The following is a 12,396-nucleotide window of genomic DNA, read 5'->3' on the forward strand; positions in this document are numbered from 1 at the left end:
GTGTCAACTCCTGCAGACAACTTAGTGATACATGTTTTCCTGTTAAAATAAAGATAATTCATATTCACCTCTACCCCATGCTAAGCTCTACTACTAATAAACACGTCATTACCTGCTCATGTCACCATCTAACACATATCTTTACATTCTTCTACATATAGTGTCCAGGGCTTATTTTTCACCAAGCAGAATTTGATAACTATCACACTTAGGAGTTTTTCCTCTAGGATTGGTTTGTGGGTTTTTTGGTGTTCTAGCCTTTTCGTTGCAACTTAGAGCGGTATTAGTAGTTCAGACTTTTTCCATGCTAACTTAAAAGAAACTTTTCATAGTTTTTTCCCCTTAAGTATTTTAAAGTCTGAACTCACTTCGATATCAAAACTGAAAACCAGAAGAGAGATTAGATGCATCTGTCATTTTAAAATGGTTGCTGCTACTTTAAAATGTATTTAAAAACTGTAATGTACAGTGGCACTTGGGATTCCAACTTTTACATTGCTGCAATCAGATTCTAATTCAAAAATGTTGCAAAATAAACATGAAAAATAAGCCACTGGTCATGAATTCTAATGATTACATTCAAAGCTAGCCTTTAAAAAAAATTTAAAAAGTTACAGGCAAAACATACTGGTTTATGTACTCACTAGCTTATCAGGCTACAATAGGCATGTCTTAAGTATAAAAAAAGCAGACAACTCAGATTTAAATAAGACTATGTGAAATCAGAAAACCCTTAGATTTCACTATTAAAAAAAGAACACCTATAATTACTTCCCATCCTACAGCTACAGTTAAACCAACTAACAAAAATAATCCAACTATTTTTGACAAACGAGTGTTAGGCTAGAATATGTGGCAACAATCAAAGTTCATATATGTTTCTATATAAAATGACTCATGATTTACTAGAACATAAAATATGAACAAGAGCACTTTGTGACTAATGAAAGAGCTACTAGTAGAAACACTTAATGCCAAACAGTCTTCAGCCCTCCCTTTAAGCCGTATCTCCAAATCAGTATTGACTTCTTTTGACCAGATACATCATTTTTGGCTTGTCACCCCAGTATGTCATGTTTTACCACTTGCCACGGGCAGCAGGAGACAACTAGCTGAGCAAACTACAAGCAGTGACATGCAGAAATTAACTCTCAAATCTGAGCACTTAGATAAAATGATATGCAAGCGCACACTAGGACAAAAGGAATGGCATTCGTCATCCAAATAGGCTCATCATCCCTCCCCACCCCCCCTGAACAGTAGTTGCAACAGCAATAGAAAAAGATCAAGAAGATGTCTGTTCTTCAGAGTCAACTGTGGAAAAAAGTCAGCAATATATAACAGCAGCGATGGACAAGGAAGAGCAAAACGAAAGAATCTTGCTGAATATTTGTTCATTTACTTTCTCTGAACACAAGCCAAAGTGTGCCACACTGGCTTGTTCTGAACTTCAGATACAGATGTCCTATTCTCCTTAGATCCTTCACAGATTTAGAATTCAGTCTCCCTGAGGCCCCTATAACCAAGTGAGAAAACTCTCTTTATCTAGCTTGGTGGCTGCCAGGACAGATTCCATGTCGTTAAGGATGTCGGAGCTCAAAGCCTCTTGCAGACTTGGCATCAGTTCTTCTCCTTCTATATTCATCCCGTCTCCTTCCAGTGTCCCAAGGTCCACATTTGTCCCTGGAATGGCTTCAAGGTAGTCTGGGAAACGGTTCTGATGGGACGGTATGTTACTTTGGCTGATACTGTCACCTAGTTGTAACACAAAGCAAGATGGGGGTTAAAGACACTGCAAGTACCAAACGCACCATTTACCAAGACAACTCGTTAAAGGTTAATCCCGTCTCTCTTGCATCATGCAAGCAACATGATTCATAGAAAGCCATCACAAAACCCAAAATATGACTCGACTGCACGCAGGTGTACACAGAACATGCCTTTGCTTCAACCTTTTCACCTACTGACCCAAATCCCTACAGACCTTTGAAGCCATTTAGCACATTTTGATTTTTACACTTAAGGGAAAAAGTCAATACTGAGTCAAACATTCTTTTGGACTAGTATTAGCCACACTGGATGAGGTACTATCCTTAGCTCTGAACAAACAATATTACTTAAAAAAGCAAACGGACACTCAAATTCCACAGAACAACAGGAGTGATACTATTTAGGAGCAATCCCCCATCCTCCCAAGACAGCTGATGACAGGCGTGTTTTTCCACAAATCTAACTATAACGTTGCTATTGGAGACCTCGAAGAAAAGTGGAAACACAACGCAAGAAGTATCACGGCTTCTCAGAGTTGCCTGTTTTCACTGCAAATGGACACAAGTGCATTTGGAAAGCATGCGTTAGGGATGGACGCAAAGACAGACCTGTATCCATCTCATCAACGCTGTTCAGGAAGTCATCGGGGGTTCTGGGTACACTGTAACTGCTCATGCTCAGTCCGCTATCTGTGCTTTCGTCTCTGGAGTGATATGTTCCACTGTAACAGAAGAAAGGGAGCAAAACCATGAAGGCAGAGTAGTGAAGAAATTAAAGTAAGTTAATTAAAGTAAGTTAATTAAAGCTTGTTTTCGAACTAATTCAAGGGCTTTGAAAACATTGCTGTCACGAGAAATGCTCTACTCGGATAAAAAACCCAAAGAAGTCTTGTCTGTGACACCTGGGTTTTATTTTGCAGACTTCTTCCTGTTAAAACCTTATTATTTAGATTTAATTTAACCCGACGAGAGCATACTTAAGCAGCTTTAAAAAACTGCTTACCTGTGTTCTGCATAGCTTTTCACACCCACCCACAGCTACAAACCATGGGAAGCATAGCAGAGAGAGTCCCTAATGTTTAAAATAATAATGGTGTGCCCTTTCACACTTATATGAGGATAAACCTCCCCCCTATTTCTAATTACTAATGTCCCCGTGTTTAATCAACCACTGAAGCGTATTTTTAGGTCACCACTGTTATAAATAGGAGCTATACTTGGAACTCCTTTAGCCATTCTTCAATTGCTTCCCACTGTTGTGTTACTGTTAGTTCAGTCACACGTGTCATGGCAAGAGAGCGCCCTAAGATAAATCAAGAACTGGTACAGAAGCCATCCCATAAACAAACCCTGCTCAGAACGATCCTGTTGACAGAACAGTTAACAAAACAGCATGCCTTACACACACTCGCTCCCTCACTGCCAGTGGAGCGAGCAAGACCAAGAAAGCTGCAGTGGTAAATTCGGGATAGGCCTGGGGGAAGTGTGCCAGCGTACTGAGTTCATACAGCAAGGTTTTCATGGCTGAGGGGCTGGGCTGCAGGGGTGGCTGCCGGGAGGAGGCACCAGGAGCTGACCCCATGTCAGACACAGCTGGTTCCAGCCAGCTCCAAAATAGGCTGCCCCAGGCATAGCCCATCAGTGGCAGTGGTGGTACCTCTAACAGGGTATTTAAGAAAGGGTAAAAGCCTTGGGCAGCAGCTGGGAGACACAAGTGAGAGTATGTGAGGGCAACAACCCCCTGATATCAAGGCCGGTGGAGAAGGGGGAGGTGGTGCTAGAGCAGAGATTCCCCTGCAGCCCATGCAGATGATCATGGCGACACAGGTCATCTCCCCGCAGCCTGCAGAGGACCACGGCAGAGCAGAGACCTGCCTGTAGAGGACCCCACGCCAGAGCAGGGGGATGTGCCCTGAAGGATGTTGGAGTCCATGGGGAGCCCATGCTGGAGCAAGCTCCTGGCAGGAACTGTAACCTGCATGAGCAGCAGTAGCCACACAGCACTACCTCCTCCCTCTGCACCTCCCAGTACCCAAGCTTCACTGAACATCCTCAGCATCTGTATTTCCTCAGGTTGTGATTACGTACACTGAGAATCCTTCCTGATTTTCCAGAGCCAGCCACCATGAATACATACGCTAGATTTCATGAAGACATCTTTGCCATACAAGAAAGAAACCTAACATTTCTGTGTAGTTACATCACAAGTAATTTTTAAGATTCATATGAAAACAGTATCACCATACCTTTGATAACAACCTTAGTAATTAAGCCATTTAAAATTTCTGTGGAAAAAATGCTGGTTTACTTTACTGGACAAACTACTAAAAACAGAACTGAGACTATGCTGTGCTAAATCACTCCTGTTGAGAAGGCTTTTTGGCTGCTGCTCACACTTGGAACGTAGAGCCCTTCTCTTCAAATCACTCCTTAATACACATTTCCTCTTTCTTCAACAAGGATTTCTTCATTTAGTAGTCATGCCACCCAAAATTACTACATGCAAATAAATTGCATTACCTAAAATAGAGCAGATGCTTCAACTCATACCTGTTAAAATATGTGTATACAAAAGAAGAAACCCCAATTTAGGAGTTAAACAGAGAACTACAATCACTAGCAATATAAATCTAATAGACAAAAATATTTACACGGAGTGGCAGAACAAAAGGTGAAACAGTCTAACAAAGTCGACATTGCTGGATGTCCCATTCAAAGAATAAACCCTACCACAAGGACAGTAAGTAAGGAAGACGGCAGGCAGCAATCTGACTACTTAGATAAAAACACTACTACACATTTTCTCAAATTGCTCCGAAGTGGCCATTGATTTCTGAGATTTTTTTGTATGTTCTGATTATGTAGGCAGTGGAAAAATATTCAACTACCTAAACTCTAGATATCCAGTTTTGGTACCCAGCATTCAGAGGACTGTCTTACCAGGAACTTTATATGTAACCTGTAAGACAGAAAGAAGCATTTCTCCGAGCCTGAACTTCAACATAAGGGGCCTCAAAGAGATCTTTAGGGCAAAACTATCGGACCACTGTATCTAATTCTGAGACAGCAACACATACCCACAAATGTCCTTCTTTAAAATCCCCTTCCATTACCCATAAGCCAGAATTATGTGTGGTCATGTACATAAATATACCTAGATTACTGAAACCAGCAGAGTAACCTCAACTATATGAAAGACAATAGATTCCACTGGCAAGATGGAAGGAATGTTCTTGCACCATCTCCACTGAACTTTACTGATTTTGCGAACTGGAGTGAGGATAGAGTATATGAAATGACAGAGAAGTCCCCTGGAAAAAGCAGAAAATGAAACTTAAGCTAAGCTGATGGAATATCAACAGCTGGAAAAGTTACATACAATGACAGTACATCTTTAGGGATGAAGAACCTAAGTGTGAGCTATCATCAACATTAAGGTATTTTAAAAGACAATATGTGAAGGGATTTATAATTGCAGCAAGGCTTTACACAGATTTTAACAGATTTCAATATGTAAACTTATGGCAGGTATTTAAACTTGCCCTACTCCAAAATCATGCCAGTTCTAACATGATGTGCATTTCTTACCTTACGTGCCGGTTTGAAACTGTACTGGTGGCTAAAACCAATGTCTTAAAGACTTCCACTGAAAGAGTCAAGATTAATTTTATAGGGCTTTCCTCGAGTATAATAACGTGCCATTAAAGAGAAGGATGAGCATACTACTGTACTTCATAAGCACTTACAGTAAGCACCCTAAAGTTAGGCCAACCTTTCAAGGTAATGCAGAAAAGTAGTGATGAACTCTGCCAGAGTAGGTAATTTTTCCCTGTGATGGTAGGGGATGGAGTCGGTATCAGTTTAGAATGCTGACAAAATATAGTCCAATGAAGAACCACAAAATTAACTAGTCCAACTTAAGACTGATATTTGATACTGCTGAAATGTTAGTAGATTTTTACTCCATTAATTAAAAGTTTATGTGATTTGGAGATTTGACTGTTTTCTTTCCAGCATGCTAAGCAAAAAATAGATATGACTTATCTCAAGCTTCAGCATGTTTCTCCAAAGTTGCAAAGATTAGCATGAGGCATTTGCAAACTGTAATTAGAACAGTATTTCCAACAAAACAAACACTCCAACTCAGAGGGGTTGAGGAAGAAGTTATAGGAAAGAGACGAGTCTATACTGTAAAACGATAAATCTTGAATTCAAAGACCCACTTCAAAATAATACAGCATTTAAAATGAAATATGACACTATTTGCAAATCTAACATTAACAGAGTAAAAATACTGCTAAATTAAATAGCTGAAGTGGAGGGGCGTGGTGCATGGAGAAACCTTAAAATGAACCTCAAGGTGTAGTCCTAAATGTGCCTCACAGTTCATTTGATCTCATAGCAAGCTATTCACAAATTCTTCTGAGTCAGTAATTTGAAATGACTGTTAGTCAACAGATTATGCAGAGGCAAACATGTTATGACTTTGAATAAAAAAACCTTCCTGCAAGTCTGAACAGACTACTTCCTCCCACAGGAGACAGCTTTTAATCCTCAACTTTTACTAGACTTGCCATTTATGGAAAGATTCATTTACAGCTGTGGCTTTTGGCACAGACAGATGTTCAAAATAAACTATTACATGTACCAAACAGAATTTTAAATCATTTTTTTCCCCCTCTAGTAGCTACTCCTACAAACCTGTTAAGAAAGGGATCAGAACTATTTGTAGTCATTGTTCTCAGTTCCTGAGACATTCCAGGAGATGACACGGGATTTTGAGATCCACCGTCTTGTTCCATTGTTGGAAGCTGGCTACGGAGAGCCAATTCCTAGAACAGGGCAGGGGGAGAAAGAAAGATCGTGTTAGGCACTTGAATGCGCTTTACAGATACATAAACATGTGACATTATAGGCAATTGATGCTTTTTACAAGATTTACATGAAATTAAGTTTCTGACAACAAAGCAAGAATTTTTACTGGCTTCAGTGATAATGGAAGTTCTACTAGTCAAGCCCAGCATTACAGAAAATTCACTGTAAATATATTTATGGATATTTACATATGTATGTTTACATAAATCTTCTCTAGTCCATTTCAATATCCTTTTGCTCAGTCTCCTTCTCAGAGTAAAAAAGAATTGTTAACGCTATCTGACCCCTAAGATATATCTGCCTAGCTTGGCTGACTAGCACTTTTTCCCCAGTTAAGTTCTGGTTTAGTCCCTGGTTTCTTTTTTACCCTGCTTGCTTCATTCAGCAAAGTTTTTTCCCCCTATAAGTTCCCATTCACTCCTGTTTGAGGCATGCATTTTGAAGTTTCTGATCAAATCAGTCATTTGTCCCATACATAAATCTTAAAGTTCTCCAAATCCCTAGCAATCTCTTAGTTTTACTAAGACACTGCAATTCTGAAGTTAGGAACCTAGATAAAATACACATTTTTCATGTATCTGACTGTGCACCAACTTGAATCAATCCATCCATAAAGCTTGTCATTACTATTTAATGAAAGTAAGTTTTAACATAAAATACACAAAATTAAAGGTGGGTGGAGATAAGCAGCATTTTATATAATTTCCATTGTCCCCTCTCTCCCATGTTTCAAGTAATCCATGATTACACGTCTTTACACACGTGAAAACTGGGGGCCTACAAGGAAGCTGGGAGGGACTTTATACAAGGGCCTGTAGTGACAGGACAAGGGCTTATGGGTTTAAGTTGAAAGTGGGGAGGTTTAGATTAGATATCAGGAAGAAATTCTTCCCGGAGAGGGTGGTGAGGCACTGGAACAGGTTGCCCAGAGAAGCTGTGGATGCCCCGTCCCTGGAAGTGTTCAAGGCCAGGCTGGATGAGGCTTTGAGCAACCTGGTCTAGTGGAAGGTGTCCCTGCCCATGGCAGGGGGGTTGGAACTAGAAGATCTTTAAGGTCCCTTCCAACCCAAACCATTGTGTGATTCTGTAACCACAGTAATTTTCTTGAAGCATCATCAGTGGCTCACCGAGTCTGTGCTTCGTTAATGCAGAGGCTGGTAAAGAAATCTGTTGTCTAGGCTGGAACTGTTGCGAGCAGTATGTGATTTCCTGGCTGTGCATGGGAAGCTAATCACAGGCAACACCAATCCTGTCAGTCTTGGCAGTACTCAGTATTTCTCACTTGTAAAATAAAAGGTCTTTATCCTTTCTCAATTCAGAGCCTAAGGCTCTGATAGGCTTTTAATAGATAAAAATAACCTTCCTTCAATTCTTCTTCAAAGTGGTTTCTTTTGAAAGAAGTCTAAGGTTATTTTATTTTCCAGCAGATTGCACCAAATACTGAATGCTTCCCTACCACCCGTGTTTTTTTTCCTTTTCTAATCTGCATATGCTTCACTCCCATTCCTGTGGATTATTCTACATACTCCTTCAATACCAAATTTCATGTCTTGTACTAGGTGGTGTGTTTCTCACACCCAATTGCCTACTCCAAATAAATCCAGTCCTCTACTCAGCACCACTTACTTGGCCACTGTTCTAATAAATGCTAATAATACTCCTCCTCATTTTCAGAGGACCGGATGGTAGGTACCTTTTAATTATTTCTATAGCCTTATCCATATGATTTTCATTTGCTTATGTAATAAAACCAAGTGCAAAGACTATATAATGAGGTCTTACAGCTAAGTTTAAAAACTTCTATCAGTCACAGCCTTGACTGACAGCAGAGCTGTCAATCACAGAGCGCCCTGCTCCTACGTAGGTACAACTACCTGGCTGTAGCGAGAATGCTCTGTCCTTTGCCCCTCTCCTCTTGCTTTGATCTGTGGGTTGCATTTTTATTTCCTTGGGCTGCAGTCACTGACTAGGATGAAGAGGAGGGGCCAAAAGTGACAGTGGCCTGCGGAAGAAACTTAATCACACACCAGTGCCCCAAAGAGTAATGAGAAAGCAAAACCAACACGGAGTCATTCGTATATAAAGCACTGAAGTGACATTGTATCTCGCTGGGGGGAAGGGAAGGATAAATCCATACAGGTCCCCTTTTCAGGGGTTACTGACACCAGCAAAAATAAACCCCACAAATTTCTCTTCTGTACCTTAGAAGGGAAAAAAAGTCAGTACACAACGTGGAAACATGGAAGAAAGTTACCTTTGTATTTTCTAAATCATTAGAGAGTAGGAGAGATTGGATTTTCATCAATATAGGAATTTAAATAGTTGGGTAAAAATAAATGTGCCTCAGATACTAGCCAGCTAAAAAAAGAAAAATCACAATTCACTGAAGGCCCACCAAAAAGAGATGTATTAAACCACAAGAGAACAGTATTTTGCCTATTCTTTGGCATGTACAAAGTAGCGAAATAAGTCTTTTTAATATCACTACTATTTTTATCCTTGTTTCAACAACAACATTGCTCAAAGTGCAAAACTATAACTATTTTTGAACTGTTTATAAGTAGCATTACTGCTACTTATTCAGGAGGCAGAACTACAGCACTTCCCCCTAGAAAGAATGTTATTCCATTACTCATTCAAGTAATAAATTTATGTCAATCTGGAGTCTGAAAGAGAGAGGAATTACCAAAAAAAGACGAGCTATTCAGAAACAAATACAGAGCAATTTTTAATCATTCTGTAAGATAAGCAAAGTTTTCTACAAACCCTGAAGAGTGTATTAAGATTATTTTTCCTAAAAGGCACATGTAATGGAAGATAGTGTTGTGTTGCTTGACAGTCTTTTCATTTTTCTTTCTTCCTTATAAAACTAATTTTCAATTAAAAAAAAGTTGTGCTTCCCATACTTAAAACAAACAAACAAACCAACCACCAAAAAAACCCGTATGGGAGTGTACAAGCCTCTTCCAGCTCCAAACAGAGCAATGTGAACTCTAGGCTCTTAGTTCATGCTTTAAAATATATCCTTTATTAGACGCATTTAAAGTCTGGAGGCAAAAATAAACCCATGACAAAATCCTGGCTTAGATTTCTATAACTTGATCTCATCTTATTTTTGTAAGTATGTCAAACTTCTTTTAAGTACCTCTGGGAAAATAAAAGCTTAGCATTCCTATTGTTAACACAAATGCTGAATTTTAGTTATTACATAAAGACCAAAATGATCTGTCATCTCCTTAAGCAGAGTAATTTTAAAATTAAGGTCAGCATTGTGTAATTTATCTGGCTGAACCTATCTTTTTTTTTTTTTTTAAATAATTGCATTCAGATTAAGTTTTACATTAAGTTCCAGGTCATTCACACCATGTCCAAATTAACTCTATAAAATTACTCTTTTTAGAGCATTTTTGTCATCATCATGCTTTTGAGTTAGGGTAAAAGTCTCTCATGCAACTCACATACCATATTCTTCCTTTATTAAACACATGATATGCTACTCAAATTGATACATCCTTCTAATTGTGTTTGTGTTTTGGTGTGGTTTTTGTGTGGGTTTTTTTTTTTTTTTGCTAGGGTTTTGTTTGCTCGTGTTTTGTAATTTTACTTTAATAGGGCCAATTGTAACATTTCAGCCCCAAACACTGCTCAACTATCAAACAATCCAATCACTGGGATGGGAGAAAAATGTTAGGGGAAAGAGAAGACCGTGACACTTATGGACAGACTTACAGCACCAGTAATTTTTTCAGACTAAGTATTTATGTTCTTGTTTGAGGGCCACAGAGTTATGGCATATGTACAAAGAAACAGGGAGAACACATGGACAGATGAAATGTGATCAGCAATGAGGAGTTATGCAATTAGTGAAGAGTAAGGGGGAAGCATAAATCATTCAGTGTCGCAATCATGAAAACCAGCAAAATTAATTTAAGAGGTGATACTGATAGAGCGATAATTTGTTGTATTGTACACACTTGGCAAAGAATTCAATGCAGAGCACTGCAAGTGCAGATAAGTAGCATAAATTGGAGTAGACATTTGTGAATGAAGTCTGGCTTCTTGTCTGGTTTTGCAGTCCTCTGCCGTGCCTCTGCCTCGTACTCCTCTTGCCATCCATGTGCCTGTGGCTGCAGTACGGCACCTCCCAGCCGCAGTGTCGCCGAGCATCCATACGGCAGGTACAGCAAGCACACAGGCCACGCAGAGCTGGATGACCTCCCTACAGCATTTTTTGTTTGCTTCTAGCAAAAGCTGCTATTCACAGCCATCTCTTGCTCAGGTCAACATGACTCCTACCTTCCGCTGACCAATTCTACAGCTCCTGCCATGCAGACTAATATGTTTCACTTAGATACATGGTTTTTAATAAGGAATGAAGGCATACTATTTCAGAAGCTGAAGAAGATTTAAACCCCCTAATTCCCAAGACGGCTGAACAACAGCAATGTTGCTTTTGCAGTAAAACTAGCTGAATTCCACATTTTGTGTATTTTGATGGCAGCCAACATACCCTTCCCTCCACAAACCCAGCCACACAGGACTCCCTTCAGTAACGCTTCCCTACTTATGTCCAATCATGCTTGCATTTTCTAGGCACTCTGTAAAGTAGTACCTTAGTGTACTGCTCATCATAAATACCAAAGACCTAGATAATAATTAGGTCAAGGAAAATGTGTATAATTTCTACAGGACATCCACCTCCAAGCTGAAATTCCCGATACTGGCTAAAAATTTCTTGAACAGTGTTCAGAAGAAGCGGAGTTTGTTAGTCAGGGCCGAGGAGGATGTGTTCCTTGATCTCTTAAATCACTGCGGGTCACAAGCCAGGGACGATGCCGAACTGACTCTTCACTGATAGTTACGGATGGCCCTTGACTGCACACTCTTACCCCCTTCGGCTGGAACTAGCATTTGCCTGGCCGTACGCTAAGACGAGTGAGAAAACCGACCTAGCTGACAAATCATTTTTCTGACAGATGAGGTGGCTGATCTGCCTTGCAGTGTAGCCACACCAGTGCTCCAGCTACTAGGTTATGAAAAAACAATGTCAGACACATCCTGTTCTGCTGCCTTGTTATTAAAGCAATCTGGCAGACAGCTGAGCTGAACGTCTTCAGCCGCTGCAGTCCAGTTTGCCGGAGGATGTCTACCAGACCTCGCAGGCAGAAGCCATTTTATTAAGAAGCAAATATTTTGATTAAAAAAACCCCAACAACTAGATAACTCCCCCGGCAGCAGTCTTCAGCCCCAGTTTAGGACAGCTCTAGTCAGCTGGTGAAGTCCTCTGCTGCACTGATTTCTAAAGCCACGGCACTCCGTAGGTGTGCTGCCTCAGCTGTAAGCCTCATGGTACCCTGTCACGCAGCTCTCGCAGGCGACGCAGAGTAAATGACAGGTGCTGGACAGATTATCTGAACTAACCTTTCGCTACCTAAAATACAAGTGCTTTTCTAGAAACAGATGCCCATGTAAATAGGTGCAACATGCTAAGATTTGTTATTTCATGCTGAATTTACTGCCACAGACTAGCTGTAATTTCATTAATTAACAAAGACTTTTGCAATCCAGGGAATAACCATGGTTTGTTACCTAATGAAGTAAAAGACTCCTGCTAATACTAACACACTGATGGTTCAACGAAAACCAAGATAAACCCATACAAATTATTTCTGCCTACTTGGAATCTTCAAGTTATTTACGGTATCGTACATGCTGCCCAGCCCCCCACCTGCATGACAGCTCTCCAGTAATA

The 12,396-nt window shown here is 40.1% G+C and overlaps 1 protein-coding gene across 1 annotated transcript in view; it reads right to left on the reverse strand.

The window, feature by feature from the left end:
* Positions 1-349: 349 nt before the first annotated feature.
* Positions 350-12,396, reverse strand: part of YAP1 (Yes-associated protein 1) — a 39,697-nt gene continuing 27,650 nt past the window's right edge. Inside the window, exons 5-8 of the mRNA XM_010151023.1 lie at positions 6,471-6,601; positions 2,379-2,491; positions 489-1,755; positions 350-456 (exon numbers count right to left, since the gene is read on the reverse strand). Of these exons, the coding sequence (XP_010149325.1) occupies positions 1,517-1,755; positions 2,379-2,491; positions 6,471-6,601 (483 nt within the window). The 3' untranslated portion in view covers positions 350-456; positions 489-1,516. The remainder of the gene's footprint in view (positions 457-488; positions 1,756-2,378; positions 2,492-6,470; positions 6,602-12,396) is intronic.

Source organism: Eurypyga helias, unplaced genomic scaffold (assembly GCF_000690775.1).
Source record: "Eurypyga helias isolate BGI_N326 unplaced genomic scaffold, ASM69077v1 scaffold12684, whole genome shotgun sequence".
Taxonomy (NCBI): Eukaryota; Metazoa; Chordata; class Aves; order Eurypygiformes; family Eurypygidae; genus Eurypyga; species Eurypyga helias.